This window comes from Ahaetulla prasina, chromosome 11, assembly GCF_028640845.1.
Source record: "Ahaetulla prasina isolate Xishuangbanna chromosome 11, ASM2864084v1, whole genome shotgun sequence".
Taxonomy (NCBI): Eukaryota; Metazoa; Chordata; class Lepidosauria; order Squamata; family Colubridae; genus Ahaetulla; species Ahaetulla prasina.
This window is the reverse complement of record NC_080549.1, coordinates 4,321,054-4,343,547: the sequence shown is the minus strand read 5'-3', so window position 1 is coordinate 4,343,547 and position 22,494 is coordinate 4,321,054. Positions and strand designations below refer to the sequence as shown.

General features: G+C 43.2%; 1 protein-coding gene across 1 annotated transcript in view; it reads right to left on the bottom strand.

Moving 5' to 3' along the window:
- AFF2 (ALF transcription elongation factor 2) overlaps positions 1-22,494 on the bottom strand; it is a 340,517-nt gene that overhangs the window by 130,941 nt on the left and 187,082 nt on the right. The window contains exon 4 of the mRNA XM_058196752.1: positions 6,112-6,156. Within this exon, the coding sequence (XP_058052735.1) occupies positions 6,112-6,156 (45 nt within the window). The remainder of the gene's footprint in view (positions 1-6,111; positions 6,157-22,494) is intronic.

Sequence of the window (22,494 nt, the reverse complement as noted above, 5' to 3'; positions counted from 1 at the left end):
AAGGGACCGTAGAGGTCTTCTAGTCCAACCCCCTGCTCAAGCAGGAGACCCTACCCCATTTCAGACAAATGGTTGTCCAATCTCTTCTTGAAAACCTTTGGTGTTGTTGGAGCGCTCACAACATCTGGAGGCAAGTTGTTCCACTGGTTAACTGTTCTCACTGTCAGGAAATTTCTCCTTAGTTCTAGGTTGCTTCTTTCCTTGATTAGTTTCCATCCATTGCTCCTTGTCCTGCCTTCAGATACTTTTGAGAACAGATTGACCTCCTCCTTCTACTTTAGACATCTGTTTTGTGTCCTGGGGTGACTGCACAAATTTTCTCCACCTTGTTGTTGTTGTTAGTTGTGAAGTCATGTCCGACCCATTGCGACCCCATGGAGAAGGTTCCTCCAGGCCTTCCTGCCCTCTACTATCCTCTGGAATCCATTTAAGCTCACACCGACTGTTTCAGTGACTCCATCCAGCCACCTCGTTCTCTGCCGTCCCCTCCTTCTTTTGCCCTCCATCATTCCCAGCATTAGGCTCTTCTCCAGGGAGTCCTTCCTTCTCATTAGGTGGCCAAAGGATTTGAGTTTCCTCTTCAGGATCTGGCCTTCTAAAGAGCAGTCAGGGTTGATCTCCTCCAGGACAGACTGGTCTGATCTCCTTGCAATCCAAGGGACTCGCAGGAGTCTTTTCCACCACAGAGTTCAAAGGCCTCTCAATTCTTTGGCACTCAGCTTTCTTTATGGTCCAACTTTCACAGCCATATATTGCAACTGAGAAAACCAGAGCCTTCACTATACACACTTTATTTCTCTACCTGGCCTCTATCTTTCCAGCTTTCACTCCTTGCGAAATGTCCTCTGTGCCTTGGTCTAGATTTCTTAGAGGAAGTCTTATCCCAAAGTTGGCTTCGGTAGAACAGCTACAAAGAGCAGTTAATTTATACTCTCCTTGCCAAGGTATTGTCAACCCATTCTCAACGATTTCAAATGAATAGAAATGTAGGTTGCTGGCCTTCTTTTGAGGTTTAGGTTGGAAAACTACAATACGAAGGATATAGAGCTTCGGTTATAAAAAATAAATAGAACAAACCCATCATCAGTGGGAAGAGAAAGCAGACAGTCTAGGTTTAATTAGAGACTTTCTGCCCATGAATGAATTCCCGTGGCAAAGTGTCTGGATCAAAAGAAATGAGGTCTCTATGACTTTGACAACTAAGGAAGGAACTCAGGGCATTTGATTTCCTGCTTCCCGATGCATGAACCAAGATAGATATCCAGCAAAATAAAACAATAGAACAAAAGTGAATAGGGACATCGGGCTAATCCTGGAAATTGAATGTATGACTAACAGAATAACACGGTTAGAAGGGACCTTGAAGGTCTTCTAGTCCAACCCCCTACTTGGGTAGCAAACCCTATACCTGTGATGGTGAACCTATGGCACGTGTGCCAGATGGCACGCAGAACCTTATCAGTGGGCACATGAGTGTTGCCCGACCTCAGCTGCAGCACACTTGCGTGCACCGGCCAACTGATTTTCGGGCCTTCCAGGACCACCGGAAATTTCTGGCCTCTGGAGGGCTGTTTCTGGGCTTCTGAGGGGGTGGGGATGACCATTTTCACCCTCCCCAGGCTCCTAAAAAGCCTCTGGAGGCTGGCGAGAGCGAAAAATGGGTCTACCGGTTTTTCTATCGTGCCATCGCGTGCCAAAAGGGAGTGGAGCACGGGGTGTGTTTGTGTCACGTGCACATGTGCGGGGGGGGGGCGGCGGCGGCAGAGGACATTAAATTATGGGTATGGGCATGCTCATGCACAACCCCCCCCTCCCCGCGTGAGCCCTGCTTTTGGCATGCAATTTCAAAAAGCTTAACCATCACTGCCTTATACCATTTCAGACAAATGGTTGTCCATATTTTCTTAAAAAAACTTCCAGTGTTGGAACATCCATAAGTTCTGGAGGGAAGTCGTGGTAATGATTAATTGTCCTCATTCACTGACAGGAAATTTCTCCTTAGTTGTAGGTTGGTTTTTCTCCTCGATTAGTTTCCATCCTTTATCCTGTCTTCAGTTTCAGCTCTTCTTCGGCTCAAAAATTGTTCACGATGGTAGTTCTGCTCTTGAAATCAAACACAGGAGTATCTCAGACCGCATTGCGATGGTTAACATGAAAGCGACACATTCTTGGGCCTTGTGGTGTCATGGATTTGAATCCGTTCTCTATCAGGTGAGAAAGAACTTTGCTCTCTTAGTAAGGCCAAAAATATGATCCAATTGATTGCTTAAACATCTTGTGCAAGAATTTGCTTCCCGGCCTGGAGATTTGACTTCTTTCATATCCTGCTTCAGTTAGCTAGGGCTGAATATAAGTATCTGTTATGTCCTCCTTGCCTCCGTCCGAACAATGGCTTAATTAGCCGGCTCTTATCAGCTCTGGCAGCAAAAGAATCAGCGTCTGCCAAGAGCCCTCGTTGGCTGCCAAGACGCTGGTGAATCACAACCTTCAGCTCTAGTCAATCCGTGGATTTGCCTGATACAAAGAGATACACCAGCTCTTGCTGCCTTTTATATCCTGTGGGGTGTGGCTCCATGACTCAGCACTTCCTAGGCCTGCCCCACCCTTACTTCTGTTGTTCCTGCCTCTCCTGCCTACGAAACCTAGGATTCAGCCAAGCCTGATTGCTGTCAGGGAGGCCCTTGCTTCCGAGGTAAGTCCTGACGGCCCTTCCCCCTCACTGTCCAAGTCACTTTCTGGCAGCAGGCCCGGTTCCGAGTCACTTTCTGGCATGGGGCCAGGTTCGGGGGCGGGAGCCACAACAGTATCTCTTCCCCAGATCTTCTTCTTCAGGCAACATGGAACTTTTACAAGCCATTGAAGAAGAAAAGTATGAATCCTGAAATGTGCCAACTCTCATCATGAACTTAGAATAACATAATTGGAAGGGACCTTGGAGATCTTCTAGTCCAATCCCCTGCTTAGGGGGGAAACCCTACACCACTTCAGACAAAGGGTTATCCAACATCTTCTTAAAAACTTCCACTGTTGGAACATTCACAATTTCTGGAGGCAAGTTGTTCCACTGATTAATTGTTCTCACTGTCAGGAAATTTCTCCTTTGTTCTAGGTTGTTTCTCTCCTTGATGAGTTTCCACCCATTGCTTCTTGTTCTACCTTCGGATGTTTTGGAGAATAGTTGGACTCCCTCTTCTTTGTGGCAGCCCCTGAGATATTGGAATACTGCTATCATGTCACCCCTAGTCCTTCTTTTCATTAAACTAGACATACCTAGTTCCTGCAACCATTCTACATATGTTTTAGCCTCTAGTCCTCTAATCCTCTTTGTTGCTCTTCTCTGCACTCTTTCTAGAGTCTCCACAGCTTTTTGACATCGTGGCGACCAAAACTGGATGTCGTATTCCAAGTGTGGCCTTACCAAGGCCTTATAAAGTGGTATTAACACTTCACGTGATCTTGATTCTATCCCTCTGTTTATGCAGCCTAGAACTGTGTTGGCTTTTCTGGCAGCTACTTGAATCTCTACTGTTCTTCCAGTTGAAGGGGTATCAGCAGAATAGAAAGTCCAGAGGCTGTTGGGTACACACAACACAAACCAGCATTCCAAAGGTCCCTGATTCTGCCTGCTGCTAAGATCATTGATGGATGTACTACTCTCTGTTGAAAAGTATTCGTTGTGCCACATTCTTCAGACAGCAAAAGGTCTAGGTTGCTAAGTTACTGGCATTTGACATCATATCCTTCCCAAGGTGTTCCCATATTTTGACAGACTCTTATGATTTACTATGCTGGCCAGCTTGCTATTCATTTGTGCAATGACGTCTGAAAAAAAAACACCATTTGAAATTCAGATTGTATCCTTCCCCTCCAGCCCCTCCCCAAACTCGTCCCAGCAAAAGTGGCATGTGCGTTATTTTGAAACTCTTTGTGGACATTGGATGCATCTGCACCCAGACGAAAAGAAACAATTAAGGGGGTTTCCGGAAGGGTGAGGGACACGGGGACAAGTCTGTTAACAGGCTAATTTTGCTTTGTGAACAAGTCATCTCAACTAGGGCTAGCATGTATTAAGTCGATTAGCGCCTTTCAAATTGTACAGGAAAGGTAATATTGCATATAATTTTCTCAGTCAAGGGCATTTTCACCTGCTGATCAATTTACATATTCTCCAATGTCATTAGAGTGAAGCTAGTCATCAGGAGGGGAGCAAAGAGAGAGAATAAATTACAGAGTTTTGTTCATTTAGTTCTCGTCATTTTATTCTAATTATAAGCAGCCTCTGTTTTGTTTGGGAGTACGCAGCTTTTAATTAATACTGCACCTGTTCAACTATTTGTCTGGAAGGATGGCATGGCTTTTCCTAACTGGAAGAACATTGTTCTTGGAACTGGCATCTATTGAGATCTTACATATGAAGAGTTTGTCATGGTCTATCCTAAATTTGGAGTCTTCTTCACCCTCAGGGAAGGAAGCTTTATGGATCAGTCTCTTCCCCAGTCTGACATGCCGTAGATCTGTTTCAACTCTCTGATTTCCCAACCAACGTGAAGAAGAAGTGGTGACGTGACTTTTGTGAACAGACAACCATTGATGTTCTGACCTAGGCCTCCCAAGAGCATGAAGCAGACTCCTCATCCCGGTAAAACCTCTTTTATTTAGGTTAAGGGAATTCCTCTCCAGCAAAGTCCTGCCCAACAGTCTTTCAAGAGATTTTATAACTACAGACTTTTATCAGGCTTGGAGAGCGGCCAGGCCGATATCTTCCAAACGCCACTCTGTAGCAGACAATACTTGGCAAGAAGTCAGGAACAGATCTTCACTCTAATGAATTGAACTAATTGTTTCCTGCAAACTCCCCTCCCCTTTCGCTTCTCTTCATTCTCTATGGGAGGGGCCTATTCCCTATGGGAGGGGGGATGCCATTCACCATCCACCTGTGGCTTTACTCCTGAGTCGGCCCTTGTTCTTTAGCTGTTACCTTCTCCTGGCAGCTCTGTGCATGCGCACATTGGGAACAGGCTCCAGCTGTTCTTCTGCCCCACTGATATCTGACTTTGAAGGCAGCTAACTGTTGGACGGCCCTGGTCCCATCTCTGCTTTTGATGCAGAGCACTCAACAGAGTCTTCACCAGACACCAGGACTGGCCCATGTTTCTCCCCAACCTCCTCACTGTCTAAGTCTGCCACCAGCACTGCTGGCCACTGGTGGGCCACAACAATTGACTGGATTAGTCTATAGTCTAAAACCCTGCACATACAAAGGTTGATTTCACAAAGATCAGGGTTTAAGTTCTTGGGGAAATCTTGAGTATAGACGAAGACTTCCTGCTTCAAACAAGTGTTGTGTCCTAGTTGGGTCTTCAGTGAAGACATCATGGCAACCTCTAAAGGAGAAGGTCTGCTTGCTGCTGTTCCTCACATGGTGAACCCCAACACAGACTTGCAACAAGGAACATTCACCAAGTTCAATGGTGACCCAAAGAGATTTGTCTTTGGCAGAAATCTCTGTATGAAAACACTGAATGGCCTTGAGGAAGGAATATGCAAGAACGTATGGATAAGGTTAACCTGACTGATGCAACTTTAATAGAATGGATACATTCTAAGATGGAAAGCTACATCAGATATGGGATACTTTTGATCCATCAAGAAGGACTTCCTTTGGAATATTCTACTTAATTTCTGGGCCCCTTCTTTCAACCTCCATTTTTAGTTTGATGTTACTCAGCTGAAGTGGCTTTTGAACAAGGAATACAAGTTGTAACCCTTAATGTTTTTTTGTATTGTGGTGCTGCAAATGCCTGGTTTCACCCAACGTCTTGATATTTCTGTAGGAGTTACGGGTGTTGCTATTTTTGGCTGTTGAAAGTTCACCTCTTAAAGCATCATTTTGCTTTACGAATGGATGGAATTGATTCTATTTTTCTCTGCTTCCACAGAGTTCAGTACACACTCCAGCTAAAATAGGATTCTCAGCTTGAAATAACTTCATAAGTCTCCTAGATAAATAGAGATTTGACTGTATATGTATCATGACAGTTCTAAGCTAAATGCTACTTAACCTACTATGGAGATTCTATGATATAATTGACAAAAAGGAATTCCACTTACCCGTAATATCTCTTCCACACAGTTGGAGTCATTGGGAAGGCTAACCTAAAAGAGGGAGAAGGATACACGTAGTCAGTCTAAAAAGGAATTTTTCTGGTCATAGTACCAATAAAAGACAGGTAATATCAACAGGTTACATGCCACCTTTTTAAATGGTAAAACAACAAAGCATTACTTTCCACTGTATCCCCAGGGAAGGTCAGCCTTCCTTGGTTATTAATTAATTAGTTGTACTTAGAGACAGATCCATCTATATGATTGCTCAGATATACATCAACAAACAAATCCCAAATGAAAATCTTCATGCCTAAAGAATTCATACTGCTGTTAGTTCATGGGGAGAAAATAGCATGGATGAGCCGATAGGATTGTTAAACTAGTTGCAGACTGAATAATATTTCTGTTTGTGTGGTGGAATGTAGTCTGGATTTCCAGGAGGGAGGGGCAATGCCAACTTGCAAAGAATCACTGGCTTGCTCTTGAATTGTCATAGGCAAGGGGGATGGCAGCCAAAAACAAAAGCACATTCCAGGCATCTCTCTCTCAAGGCTATCTCCCAGGATTACTTACAGAGGCTGGAGGGGAATGACAGAACCCTGCTTCCCCGAGGGCAAAGAAGCAACAGAGCATAGAAAATTTGGACAGCAGGTAGAGAGTTAAAACGGTCCTTTCCTAGTGTCAGGCCTGGAAACCATACTAGACTTTAGGGTTCCAGACGCTGCCACATTTTTCCCCTGAGGGGAAGAAGGGGGGTTGAGGGGTATGGTAACATTCTTCAAGCGGTCAAGGTCAGATGGTGTTCACATCTGCAGGAAGAGTGGCGAGAAGATATTCGAATGAACTGGGAGAACGTGGGACCGTGTGGCCAGCAAAGGGGTTAGGGGGGTGGGACTCTTGGGGTTTGTATAACTGAGAAAAGAATCCGAAAGTTCAGTTTTGGAATTTCACTCATTGTGTGCCAGTTTCCTCATGCTAGTAAAGAACTCTGAAAGACAATGGCTTCTGAGTTTTTTTTATGCAGAAGAGGTTTTTCTGGAACCCTGACACCTAGCTTACCTCAGAGTATATATGCAGTTATGCAAATAGTTGCCTTAGACTGGCAAGATTCTGTCTGTAGGTGAAGAATAATAAAGGAAACTACTCATAAGGAACTCTACATGTCATTCTTAGGTCTTGGGGCCTGACAGTTTGCCAGTATAACATATAAACACTTTTTAAGAGTAGTACAGATGAATTTCAGCTTCAGAGAAAGGATAGAGGAATTAACAGGCTCTTGAATAACTTCTAATTTGCTCCAGCTGATGGGCATATAGATCACCCGCTCCTTCTAGGAACCCCAAAGCAGTTTATGTGACCCAGAAAACTTACTCTGAGCTCTATTTAAGAAAGAAAGAAAACTGTCTTTGGAACGTAAGTCTGAAATCCATCCACATTTGTGCCAAATATAGCTCAAGACATACCTGTGGGAGCTTTAAAGATTTATTTTTTAAAAAATAAATTGGGCGAAGAATCTTCTTTCAGTCTCTTTTTATTTATTTATTTTTTGGCCAAGGATTTACAACAATTGGAAAAAACTGGGGCAGAATTTAGCCCAATTTGCAAATTTGGGACAGAAAGAAACTTCAGGCTTTGTGAAACTGGAGGAGACTGAATTCAACATGAGAGTCCATAGAAGTTAGATACCTTGGACCAATGGTGAAATCCATTTTTTTTTACTACCGGTTCTGTGGGCATGGCTTGGTGGGTGTTGTGTGGCTTGGTGGACATGGCAGGGGAAGGATACTACAAAATCTCCATTCCCACTCCACTCCAGGGGGAAGGATATTGCAAAATCTCCATTCCCACCCGTTTCTGGGGCCAGCCAGAGGTGGTATTTGCCGGTTCTCTGAATGGGTCAAAATTTCCGCTACCGGTTCTCCAGAACCTGTCAGAACCTGCTGGATTTCACCCCTGCCTTGGACAATTTGCTATTAAAAAAGTGTGCTTCTGAAACATGGATACTCATCCAGATTTATGATGGGACAATTCCTTTTTTTCCTCCACTGATAAACTCTTGTTTAGACTCAGAATAGACGTACCTATTAAATTTGGCCAATTTCGGCAGATGGGAATTTCGCTCATCTGCTTTTCATAATCCTTTTCCAAGATTGGTAGGTTTTTGGTTTTTTTTTAACATTTGAAAGAAATTTAGAAGTTTTGATAAATGATTCTGGGGGAGAAAAGGCAATTGATGGAATCTTTTTGAATGGACAGATGTCATTTCCAACATTTCAAATTAGAATTTAATCAATGGAAGCCTTTTGCTTGGGAAAAAAATCAGTTGACAACAATGTCACTTGCTCCTGAAAGTGATGGGGTGGAGTAATTGCTCCGGGGTAAAACAATAAAATGAACTCCTTGTGCTGTATTGTGTAACTTAAAAAGCCACCAAATACAAGCCCTGTGTCATTTATTGATTAGCGCTTGGGCCATATCAACGTGCAAAGTTCCAGAAACAAATGATTACTAAAATTTGATAAAAGCAATTTAAAACGGAATTGGATGACATACAACTTAAAATAAATTTGGAATAAAATATGATTTAAAATGAAATTGGAATAAGATATGATTTAAAATAAAATTGGACTAAAAAGCAGTCTAAAATGAAATTGGAATAGAGTACAATAATGTCAGATATAGATAAAATATGATAAGGTTATATTTCGGTATCATCTCTACAATCTACCCTAAGAAGTCCCATATTTGCAGATCTCAGCTGAACCATTTTACTTAAGTACCTGTGCCGTGTTCAATGTTATTTTCAGATTTTGGCCGCAGATAAGGTAAGTTGTTTAGGTATGAGGATCCCAGTGGGCGCAAGCCCTGAATTTTTACTAGGGCCCCTTAAACCAGTTTAACTTCACTTGTCGAAAGTTGCTGACAGATCAGTGATGGGTTGCTACCGGTTTGCCCTGGTTCCAGCGAACCGGTAGCAGCGGCGGCGGGAAGCTCCGCCCATTCACCCGGACGTCATTAAATATGCTCTGCGTGAGTGAACCGGTAGCAACGGTAAATGAAACCCACCCCTGTGCCAGATCTGTTCAAAGCTGAGATTTCTGACCTTCCACGATTTGAAAACCTTTAGATCTGTGGTGTTTTTCACCCTGGGCTCCTTAATTGCTCACCCCCCCCAAAAAAAAAAAAGCAAAGAGGACCAACGCGGATACTGACATAACTGTCTCTCCAGTTGATTTTGAAATCGCAGCAATGAAAGGCGAACTCTGACAGCGTGCAGTCCAAGTTCAAACGAAAGCTTTAATGACAGCAGCATGGAAAATTAAAGCCGGTGCACGCACAGACAGACAGACAGACAGACAGACACTCATAAGCATGCAGGCATAGACAACCAAACCAAAACAAACACACCCAACCTCTGAAAATTGCACCACGGAAGAAGCGAACGGCTCAGTTTCTTATTAATGAGATGTTCTGCTGAGCGAGTAGTGTTCATAAATCCCTAATGAGGATTTTAAACACATTAAAACTTCTTAATGCAAAGTGTTTGCTTTTTGTTTTCATCCAATAACAAGCCAATAATTCTACGCCTCTAAATGACACTATTAACTGTCAGGGTATGCTTTATTTGACAATCACTTCATTCAAATACAGTAAAAAAAAAAAGAGAGAGAGAGAGAGAGAGAACCAATTAATTTGACTGTTGTGAAATGTTTCTTGATAGCTTTTATGAGGGTTTCCTTTGTCGCTCGCAGAAATGCGTACAGGTCAACGGAGGGTGGGGGGGGAGATGTCTAGTTTTACTTTAGAATTCATGGCAATAAAATCTAGGCCTTTTCGCAGGAGTGGGCTGCTGGGGGTTCGCAGAGGTTCAGGAGAACCTCTAGCTAAGATTCTGCTGAGGGTTCGCAGGGGTTCGGGAGAACCTCTAGCTAAAATTCTGTGGAGTTTGGAAAAGCCCCAAATCCCACTCCTGGCTGGCCCCACCCACCCTTCCAAGGAGACCCCACGTGGCCCGTTTTGGATGCAGGTAAGGGCAGGGTGCACACAGAGGCTTGGGGAGGGTGAAAAACGGGTCTCCTGGAAGTTCGAGAAGGTCGGACGAGCTCGTTTCCAGTCTCCAGCCTTGGGAGCCTGGGGAGGCTGTTTTCACCCTTCCGGTGGCTCAAGAAAAGCCTCCGGAGCCCAGGGAGGGCAAAAACGCTCTCCCCCTCCATGGTGCAGGAGGCCGACTAGGCCACGCCCACCATGACCACGCCCACCCAGCAACCGGGCAGAGAACACCTTGCTAAAATTTTTTGTCTTTTCGTCATTTGTTACTGAAATAATATACCCTACCCACATTAGAAAGACTGTTATTAGAACTCTTAAAAACGGATAGCGCTTGATTCAGCTGGGATTTACAAAGAAAGATATCTTTTCTTTTTTTGAGTGAGTGGGTTGGTTGTCCATCATGTAATGTCAGTCTGAGAGGCCAAAAATCCAACATAATGGTGTCGTTATTAACGCTTAATATTCAGGATCCTTCCAAAATGGCTACTTGGTTCTTTTCTTAAAGCGACAGCCAGCAAATGAGAAGTTGGCATGGTTGGAGAGAAATGTTGACCGTGACTCCGTCGTATTTCTTTTCCATATCCTCACCTCTTCATTGTTTCCAAAATGGTGGACTTGTTTTCTTGGACATAAAGAAGGAGCAGAATGCAGGAAGAATTTGCACTGACTGCTTTTTTCCATACCTTCCAAATGCTGCTGGTGTTATCAAAGAGCACCACTGCACACTCCAAAGAAAGAAAAAAAGATATGCATAATGAATCCATGCAAAGCCTTACACCTCAGTCAAGTGTGATCACCGCCCCTTGTGCCACCTTGTAGAGGAGACAATGTTTTATTGCTCTCTTAACCATTTTTCTGAGACATGTGAATGTCCACTCTGGAGCAGAAATGGACGTGGTAGAAGTGGAGAAAATCACATTTGTTTTTAGCGTGAAAATTTTTTTGGGTGATCATTCTTTAACAAATAGATGGATTCTTCCTCCTCCTCCTCCTCCTCCTCTTTCCCTTCTTCTTCTTCTTCTTCTTCTTCTTCTTCTTCTTCTTCTTCTTCTTCTTCTTCTTCTTCTCCTTCTCCTTCTCCTTCTCCTCCCCTTCCTCCTCCTCTTCTCCTCCTCCTCTTTCTTTTCCTCCTCCTCCTCCCCTTCCTCCTCCTCCTCTTCTCCTCCTCCTCTTTCTTTTCCTCCTCTTCCTCCTCCTCTTCTTCTTATCCTCCCCCATTCTCCTCCTCTTGCTTTCACACAACTGTGACAAGTCTAAGCCCAGAAAAGCTTTTTAGAAACCTTTCCAACAGTTGGGTTGTCCAGAATTTAGATTCTGATCACCTTAGCTTTTTAAGAAGGCATTTTAGTCTGCTTACCTCTGAACCCATGCAGGAACATTTTCTCCTTTCTTCTTTTGCACCCAATTAATTCAGATTTTATTTTTATTCTTTTTTTTAAGGTGGGTAGGGCTAACACCACCTGACAAAGGCTTCACTGATGACCTTTTTCATCTGTCAACCCTGGCAGCTTTTTTATTCTACAAGAGTCAGCCCGGTGCCCCCTGAGGTGTTTTACCGCACATTAATCCATTCCACCAGACGGTCACCAAAATTATCATTCATAGTTTCACTTCCTTTCTTATTTCCTGCTTAGGTATTTTTGGCTTCCCAGGGGCAGAAAGTTGAAGACTGAATTTCTTTGAACAAACTAACTAGCGTTTCTTCTGAAGGCTGGCCATAAACATCCATTACTGTCAGAGAGATCAGCAGAAGATGGCTCCCATTCATTTTCTTTCCCTTACGACTCATCCTTTTCTTGATGTTGACCTGCAGTTGGACCCCATCAAGAACGGACAACAAAAAGGATTGTTATATCTAGAGGCCAATAATTCTGGAGGGAAATTGTGGATAGATAGATGTCTTTGGAAGATGGTTCAATTTTCATTCATGCCGGCTGATATGAACCAAGCATGGTTTCTTAGGAGAGCCACAGCATAGGAATCTCTTTCAACTCCAGCTGTTAATGGACCTTGCAGATAGCAATAGCAATAGCACTTAGATTTATATACTGCTTCACAGTGCTTTCCAGCCCTCTCTAAGCAGTTTACAGAGTTAGCCTCTTGCCCCCAACAATCTGGGTCCTCATTTTACTCACTTTGGAAGGATGGAAGGCTGAGTCAACCTTGAGCCTGGTGGGATTTGAACTGCCAAATTGCAGGCAGCCGGCAGTCAGCAAAGGAAGCTTGCAGTACTGCACTCTAACCACTGCGCCACCAAGGCTCTAGGGTCACAAAAGAGCCAGTTTGGTCTAGTGGTTAAGACACCAGGCTAGAAAGTGGGAGACGGTGAGTCCCACATTAGGCATGAAAGCTAGCTGGAAGAATTTGAGCCAATCACCAGGAGACGGTGAGTTTTAGTTCTGTTTTAGGCACGAAAGTTGGCTGAGTAATTTTGGTCCAATCACTGGGAGATGATGAGTTCAAAGTCCTGCCTTAGCCATGAAAGCCAGCTGGGGGACTTTGGGCCAATCACCAGGAGACTGTGTATTCTAATCCCAATTTAGGCATGAAAGCCAGCCTAGTTGTTTGGGGACAGTCATCAGGTGAGTTCTAGTCCATCCTTGGACATGAAAACTAGTTGTGTGACTTCAGGCCAGTCACTTTGCTATCTCATAACAAATGAACAGGAACAAACTATTTCTCCTAAGGCCATTGACTAATTATTATCTATCTATCTATCTATCTATCTATCTATCTATCTATCTATCTATCTATCTATCTATCTATCTATCTATCTATCTATCTATCTATTTCTATCTATGTCTATCATCTATCTCTATCTATCTATCTATCTATCTATCTATCTATCTATCTATCTATCTATGTCTATCATCTCTCTCTCTCTCTCTCTCTATCGATTGATCCATCTATATCTATCTATCTTATAAAGAAATGCAGAAGCACATTTGTCACCCTAGAGAACCTGTTTACATTTCATTACTGCCAATTTAAGCAAGATCCTTTGTTCAGCTATCCACAAGACCAAAGCTACGATTACTGAAAGTGTTACTTAACAAGAAGCTCTGTCTGGGTGCACGAAGATGTCCCAAGTACCTTCAATCTCAGCCATGGTTCTTAGAAGACGCACTTGGCCAATCAGCAAGGAGCCAATCTGCAGTATCTCCGTATACATGTATAAAAGGCATACACCTCCAGGACACAATAACTACTTCAAGGAAACCTCCATATTGCTGTTCACAATCACTTCCCCATCTAATCTGAAATTTCGTTAGATGCTTATTGGCATGATACAGAGCGATGGAAGACCATTAGTCAGAACTGGTCCAAGGGTATGGAATGTTGGAAAGAAGAAATATTAGCAACAGGTGCTAGGAGATGGTTGCTAGGAAAGATAGAATGTAATTAATGAGGAAAAGAGGTGAGTTCTCTTAGCAGAAGCTGAATCATCATCTCAGCTACAAGAACGGGTCAGATGGTTCATTGTCTGTCATGAGATGCCAACCGGTAGATGAACTTGGCATGTACAAACTTTGTCGCAGCAAGCCATTCCGGCAAAGCACTAAGCCCCATCAATTCAAAAGTTGGGTTCATCCAACCGCTGAATTGAAGGTCAACCAAGAGGCAAAAGAGATAATATTTTTGTTACAAAGGTTTAAAGGAAAAGTCATGTTTGAAGCTTCGTTTTCTCATTCTTAGATCTCAATCCTTGTTCACTAGGCACTTTTCTTAGCTCGTTGTTCCTGTCGGCTTTTAGGTGGCTGCTTTTGATGAAAGATGAACACACCCTCATAGAATAGAATAGAATAGAATAGAATAAAATAAAATAAAATAAAATAGAGTAGAGTAGAGTAGAGTAGAGTAGAGTAGAGTAGAGTAGAGTAGAGTAGAGTAGAGTAGAATAGAATAGAATAGAATAGAATAGAATAGAATAGAATAGAATAGAATAGAATAGAATTTTTTATTGGCCAAGTGTGATTGGACACACAAGGAAATTGTCTTGGTACATATGCTCTCAGTGTACATAAAAGAAAAGATACCTTCATCAAGGTACAACATTTACAACACAATTGATGGTCAGTATATCAATATAAATCATAAGGATTGCCAGCAACAAGTTACAGTCATACAGATATCCACACTCATTCACGTGTGGATATCTGCACACACCCAAATATGGTCATGGAGCCCGAGCTTTTTCAGAAGATGGAGGAAGAAAATGAATTAAATATACTTTTTTATATGACTTTTGAATCTTATTAGATTTATCATCCTCCGAAACCCTAAACTCCGCATCTCAAAAATTGACAATGGTGGACAATCACTTATGCACTGATGTTAATGTTCATGTAAAGAGAGGTGTGTCTTGACCCCCTCATATTGGAAGAGTTAAGCATTTCTCTTCCCTTTTCTGCGCTCTCTACAGGGGTTGATAAAATAGGAAGAATTTTGCTTTCTTTGGTGCATCCTGTTCGCCCATGGATTCCTTTCTTTCAGCTTTTATAGGTTGTCCTATGGAGACATCTATCTAACATGTGAACATGTGAAAGCCAGTTTGGTCCAGTGGTTAAGTCATCAGGGTAGAAAGTGGGAGATTGTGAGTTCTAGTTCCAATTTAGGAGTAAAAGCCAGCTGAATGACTTTTGGGCCGATCACCAGGAGACGGTAAGATCTAATCCTGCCTTAGGCATGAAAGATGGCTGGGTGATTTGGCCCAATCACTAGGAGTCTGGGAGTTCTAGTCCTGCCTTAGACATGAAAGCTGCTAGGTGACTTTGGCCCAAGGACCAGGTGTTGGTGAGTTCTAGTCTTGCCTTAGGCATGAAAGCAGGCTGGGTGAATTTGGGCCAACCACCAGGAGACTGGGAATTCTAGTCCCATTTTAGGCATGAAAGCTGGTTGGGTAACTTTCGGCCAATCACCAGGAGACAGTGAGTTCTAGTCCCTTAGACATGACAGCTGCTGGGTTATTTTAGGTCAGCCACCAGGAGACTGGGAGTTCTAGGCATGAAAGCAGACTGGGTGACTTTGGGCCAACCACCAGGAGACTGGGAGGTCTAGTCCCACCTTAGGCATGAAAACTGGTTGGGTTACTTTCGGCCAATCACCAGGAGGCAGGAAAGCCAGCTGGGTGACTTTGGGACAGTCCTTCTCTCTCAGCTCAACCCTACCTCGCCAAGGTAGTTGTTGGGGAAATGGAAGGAGGAAGGTGCGTTGGATACGCTCACCACTGGGAGTTCTTTGTAAACCTAGTCATTGCTGAATAAACTGATCAAACATCTACCCAAACATTGACTGTGGTCTACATCAGGTGTCTCCAACCTTGGACCCTTTAAGACTTGTGGACTTCAATTCCCAGAGTTCCTCAGCCAGCTTTGCTGGCTGAGGGACTCTGGGAGTTGAAGTCCACAAGTCTTAAAGGGACCAAGGTTGGAGATCCCTGGTCTACATCACGGACTTTGCATTGATAGGACCCAACCCATTTATTTCACTCAATGTGGGCAGCATCCCCCAGTCTTTCCGAAGAAGATGGTATCTGAAGAGCCCATTCAAAAGCTAGAGCTGCAAACGAGAATTCCTTCAAGCTCCGTTTTCCTAGGTAATCACTGAATTGTTTTTCCGGGTGGTCTGGAAAAGGAACCAGCTCCCTCCTCCCCCACCCCTCGTTGTTGTTTTTTTTTTGCCAAGCACTGCAGCAATCGGCCGTAGCCTTTGAATCTGCAGCAGGAAGCTTCGGCAAACAGCCGGGAGATGAAACAAAGAAACGCTTAATTGCCATGCAGAGCACAGCAACTCTCAGATGTGATGAGAAACGTGACCGGTCTGGATGAGATTTCCAAATATGACCAGCCAAGCATCGCAAAGAAAGAAGGGTCCAGTTGACGCAAATGGCAGCCAGAAAGAAAAGGGACCACTGCTCTCTCTTGCTTCCACGGAGTGACTTTCATTTTGGAGCCTCGTGAAAAATACAAATAGATTCCCCTGTGTGTGTATGTGTGTTCGCTTGTGCTTGCACGGGTGGGTTAATTCACCAAAGACTTGGGGATGAGGGGTTGTTAAAAAAGAAAGAAAGAAAGAAGAGGGAGAGAGAGAAAGAAAGAAGAAAGAGAGAGAGAAAGGAAAGAAGGAAGGAAAAGGGAGAAAGAAAGAAGAGAGCGAGAGAAAGAAAGAAGAGAGATAGAAAGAAAGATGAGGGAGAGAAAGAAAGGAATGAATAAGAGGGAGAGAAAGAAAGAAAGAAGAGAGTGAGAGAAAGAAAGATGAGAGAAAGAAAGAAAAGAAAGAAAGAAGGAAGAGGGAGACAGAGAAAGAAAGAAAGAAGAAAGAGAGAGAGAGAGAAAGGAAGAGAAAGGAAGAGGAGGGAGAGAGAAAGAAGAGAGAGAGAAAGAAAGAAGAGAGAGAGAAAGAAAGATGAGGGAGAGAAAGAAAGGAATGAATAAGAGGGAGAGAAAGAAAGAAAGAAGAGAGAGAGAAAGATGAAAGATGAAAGAGAGAGAAAGAAAGAAAGAAAAGAGAAAAAGAAAGAAAGAAGGACAGAAAGAAAGAAGGACAGAGAGAAAGAAAGAAGAGAGTGAGAAAGAAAGAAGAGAGAAAGAAAGAAAAAAGAGACGAGGGAGAGAGAAAGAAGAAAGAGAAAGAAAGAAAGGAAGGAAGGAAGGAAAGGAAGGAAGGAAGGAAGGAAGGAAGGAAGAAAGGAAGGTAGGTTTGGAGAAACAACTGCTAATTAGACACAATCATTCACTATTATTTTTATGCTGTACTCATTAAGTCTAAAGGGTACATACAGTTGGCTCTGCCTCCCTGTTCTACACACCCCTACCTGTCTTTGCTGACAAGATAAGTCCTGATTGCAATAAAAAAAAAGATTCATTTTCTGGAAAGCACCTTTGGGACATTGGTGTGATTGCTTTCTCGGGTCCACTGTCTTAATTTTTTGGACCCCCTTTTCCCCCCACCCCAAAAAAGTCCAGGGCAGTTCAAAAAAAATATATAGCAAGTTTAATTGCTCTCCAAAAATCTGAACTCCTAAGGATCAGAGCAAATTGGTGGTGGATAAGAGTCAACAAAATTCAAGGTGGGCTTGGATCTCTTGTGGCCATGAAGGGACTCGAGACTGATGACGTGTTTGACTCCTCCCTTCCTCGCTCAGGCTCCTCCAGCTATAGCTACTTCAAGGGCCACATGAATTTATCCAACCCGGTTTTCTCCCTGACCTGGATGGCTATCTTGGACAGATTCAGACCGGACTGTGAAGTAAAGATTGGGGAGGCCGTGAACTTAGCGAGCTGAGAATACTTGGCTTCGATCCAGGTAGAGAAGGTTGCACTCACGAGGAAATTGTGTGTAGGGATGGCACTGAAATCCATCTATGCCCTCAATCCTTTGGGACACGGGTACAAAGGTGGATTCCCTTTGTATCATATTTAGTTAGCTTCTGACGAGTCTTTTCTTGAGATCATGGGGTGTGTGTGTGTGTGTGTGTGTGTGTGTGTGTGTGTGTGCGCGCGCACACGTGTGACACTCAGTGGCTAAGACGCTGAGCTTGTTGATCAGAAAGGTCAGCAGTTCGGCGGCTTGAATCCCTAGTATAGGTCTCCTGCGTGAGCAGGGGATTGGACTAGATGACCTCCAAGGTCCCTTCCAACTCTGTTACTGTTAATACATGTTTCTCTTATGTAGTCCTCCCTCCCTCCCTCTTCCATCCCTCTTTATCTTCCTTCCTTCCTTCTTTCCTTCCTTCCTTCCTTCCTTCCTTCCTCCCTCCCTTTTCTTTCCCCCTTTATCTTCCTTCCTTCCTCCCTCCCTTCCCTCTCCTTCCTCCCTCCTTCCTCCCTTTTCTTTCCCCCTTTATCTTCCTTCCCTCCTTCCTTCCTTCCTTCCTTCCTTCCTTCCTTCCTTCCTTCCTTCCTTCCCCCTTTATCTTCCTTCCTCCCTCCCTTCCCTCTCCTTCCTCCCTCCTTCCTCCCTCTTCTTTCCCCCTTTATCTTCCTTCCTTCCTTCCTTCCTTCCTTCCTTCCTTCCTTCCTTCCTTCCTTCCTTCCTTCCTTCCTCTCTCTTCTTTCCCCCTTTATCTTCCTCTCTCCCTCCCTTCCTATCCCCCATGGAGGAATCCGCTTGCAATGAAGAACAAACAGAAGCCGGGCTGTTGAGACTCAGGGGACCCCCAGTTGGAGCCTTGGGAGAGCCGTTTGTCAAGCACAGCTTGGGTGGGTGGCGGAGGATAAGCCCGACTTGAATGGAACGTGTGATGTGAAGGAATAAAAAAAGGAAGTGCCCTGAATAGATTTTTACCATCGTGAACTTGAAAAGAGAAACAAACTGAAATCAATAATGAACTTCTTGATCCTACTTACAGCACTTACAAGAGCTTAGATATTTTTGTCTGAAGGATGAAAGTTGCTCATCAAAGTTGGATAATGTGACCAGTCTACTAGACTCTCTCTTTCTCTCTCTCTCTCTCTCTCTCTCTCTCTCTCTCTCTCTCTCACACACACACACACACACACACACACACACACACATTTTTTCTCTCTCTTTCCTTTTCTCTTTGTCTCCCACTCTTTCTTTCTCTCTGTAAATCCTTTTCCCTATTTCTCCCTCACTCTTTCTCTCTCTTTTGGTCTCTCTCTCTCTCCCTTTCTCACTCTTTCTCTCTCACTCTCATTCTTTCTCTCTTTCCTTCTCTCTCCCTTTTCTTTCCCCTTTATCTTCCTTCCTTCCTCCTCCTTCCTCTCCTTCCTCCCTCCTTCCTCCCTTTTCTTTCCCCTTTATCTTCCTTCCTCCTTCCTTCCTTCCTTCCTTCCTTCCTTCCTTCCTTCCTTCCTTCCTTCCTCTCTTCTTTCCCCTTTATCTTCCTCCCTCCCTCCCTCCTCTCTTCCCTCTCCTTCCTCCTCCTTCCTCCCTTTTCTTTCCCCTTTATCTTCCTTCCTTCCTTCCTTCCTTCCTTCCTTCCTTCCTTCCTTCCTTCCTTCCTTCCTTCCTTCCTTCCTCTCTTCTTTCCCCTTTATCTTCCTCTCCTTCCTCCTCCTTCCTATCCCCATGGAGGAATCCGCTTGCAATGAAGAACAAACAGAAGCCGGGCTGTTGAGACTCAGGGGACCCCCAGTTGGAGCCTTGGGAGAGCCGTTTGTCAAGCACAGCTTGGGTGGGTGGCGGAGGATAAGCCCGACTTGAATGGAACGTGTGATGTGAAGGAATAAAAAAAGGAAGTGCCCTGAATAGATTTTTACCATCGTGAACTTGAAAAGAGAAACAAACTGAAATCAATAATGAACTTCTTGATCCTACTTACAGCACTTACAAGAGCTTAGATATTTTTGTCTGAAGGATGAAAGTTGCTCATCAAAGTTGGATAATGTGACCAGTCTACTAGACTCTCTCATTCTCTCTTTTTCTCTCTCTCTCTCTCTCTCTCACACACACACACACACACACACACACACACACATTTTTCTCTCTCTTCCTTTTCTCTTTGTCTCCCACTCTTTTCTTTCTCTCTGTAAATCCTTTTCCCTATTTCTCCCTCACTCTTTCTCTCTCTTTTGGTCTCTCTCTCTCTCCCTTTCTCACTCTTTCTCTCTCACTCTCATTCTTTCTCTCTCTTTCCTTCTCTCTCCCTTTTTCTGTCAGTCTCATTCTTTCTCTCTATTTCTCCCTCACTTTTCCTTTCTTCCTGTCTCTTTTTCTTTCCTCCTTTCTTTTTCGCTCTTATTCTCTCTTTCCTTCTCTCCATTTCTCCCTCACTCTTTTTCTCTCTCTTCATGTCTCTCTTCTTTCTCTCTCACTTACTTTTTTCTCTCAGCTCTCGCTCTCTTTCTTTCTCTGTTTATTTTTCTCTATCTCCCCATCACCTTTTCCTTTATTTCTGTCTCTCCCCTTCTATCTTTCTCACTCTTTTTCTCTTTTCCTCTCTTTCCTTCTCTCCCTTTCTCTCTGTCTCTATCTCTTTCTATTTCTCCCTCACCCCTTTTCTCTCTTTTGCTCTCTCTCTCTCTCTCTCTCTGTCTCTGTACTGGTGAATGTGTCAAGATGTTACTGGAATGCTTCTCAGTTGGCTCTCATTTCCACACAATTTTGCATACATTTTATTCCAAATATGCCTGATTTGGAATACATACACACTATTGGCAGATTCTGACACCCACTCTCCCTCCCTCCCTCCCTCTCTCTCTCTCTAGCTGTCTTCTCTATTGTCAAGCACCAAACATGCCTGGGGCGAAGATTTAGAGAATCTGCCATGTGGGGCTTTATCTCCTTCTCCAAGTTGAAAGGCCAAACACTTCATGTGCAAACTCACTTTATCAGCGTAGTCAGAAGGACAAAGTTATCCCTGCCAAACACTATTGTTCTTAATTGCCACAATACTGAAGAATTTTCCTTGCGACATCTATTTCATCCCTTTTCCTTTATTCATATTTAAGGAAAGCTTCTTGTCCTTCTGATTCCAGGTTGCTACATGACAGAGTTTTCTGAGGGGCTGACACAAAGAAGAAGGGCTCAAGATAATCTCCAAAGCACCTGAGGGCAGGAGAAGAAGCAACAGATGGAAACTTATCAAGCAGAGCAGCAACCTAGAACTGTTCTGACCTAGGCTCCTTTACAAAGCAGGCAGCAGAGTCTTGGTCCCGACATTCTTTTCATTCACAGTCAGCAAGGCCTGTCCAAACAGTTTTTCAAAGGAATATTTATCAACACAGACCTTATCTCGCTTGGACGGCTGCCACCTAATTAGTTTCCAAACACAGTTTAAGGCAAAACTTGGCACAGAGTCTCTGAGTCACAAAATGAATTGTTTCCTGCAAAAGCCCCCTCCCCATTTGCTCCTCTTTTGTTTCCTATGGGAGGGGACAATCACCTCCAAGTTAAAGTAACCCACCAATTAACCAATGAATCAACCGACCAACTAACCTATTAATTAACCCACAAACCAAACAACTGATCAACCAACTGAGCAACCCACTGACCAGCCTACCAATCAATCAACCCACCCACCCACCAACCCACCCACCAACCTCATCTTAAATCATCTCTTGTGAAATAATGGTCATTAGAACTGACTCTCAGAAAGCTCAAACTGCCCAAGGAGCTACTGATCCAGTTCTACAGAGGAATTATTGAATCTGTCATTTGCACCTCTATAACTGTCTGGTTCGGTTCTGCAACCCAACAAGACAGACACAGACTTCAGAGGATAATTAGAACTGCAGAAAAAACAATTTCTACCAACCTGCCTTCCATTGAGGATCTGTATACTGCACGAGTCAAATAGAGGGCTGTGAAAATATTTACAGACCCCTCACATCCTGGACATAAACTGTTTCAACTCCTACCCTCAAAACGAAGCTATAGAGCACTGCACACCAGAACAACTAGACACAAGGACAGTTTTTCCCAAACGCCATCACTCTGCTAAACAAATAATTCCCTCAACACTGTCAAACTATTTACTAAATCTGCACTCCTATTAATCTTCTCATTGTTCCCATCACCCATCTCCTCCCACTTATGACTGTATGACTGTAACTTTGTTGCTTGTATCCTTACGATTCATATTGATGTTGTCTCCTGATTGCTTATTTGTACCCTATGACTAGTGTTGTACCTTAGGATTTTTGATGAAGGTATCTTTTCTTTTATGTACACTGAGAGCCTATGCACCAAGACAAATTCCTTGTTTGTCCAATCACACTTGGTCAACAAAAAATTCTATTCTATTCTATTCTATTCTATTCTATTCTATTCTATTCTATTCTATTCTATTCTATTCTATTCTATTCTATTCTTTTTAAAATGGTTGCCTGTACTGAAATGTTTCTTTACTTTCTATTGCAAATAAATCAGTTATTTTCTGGGCTAACCATTTGAACCAAACTCATTCCAACAGGCCAGAAGTTAAGATAAAATTGAGAGCGAATGAGATGGGGCCTATTTTTTTCATTTTCATTACATCTTCCCATGTGATAAACATAGATTGCACTCTGGAGTTAGGGTCACTTTTAATGATTCCACTTTATTTAAGACTGAAAACATTAATTCCCTAACCTTTGTCTTTGTTTCAAAGATAGAAAACATGAAAGATGAATTCTGAACATCTTGGAAATGAGATCACATGGACTGGAGCAGGGGGGCACTTTTCTCCGTGGCAGGAATATGGAAGAAAACTATTATTTTGGAAACTGATTGCAATAGATATATATATATTACCTAACCTGTTGGAATGGATTTCTTGACCCATTCAAAGCTATATTAAAGGTATAATTTATTGCAATCTAACCAAATTAGCATCAATTAGACCGGCTAAATTAAAGGGAACATCACTAATAAATTTTACGCTAAACA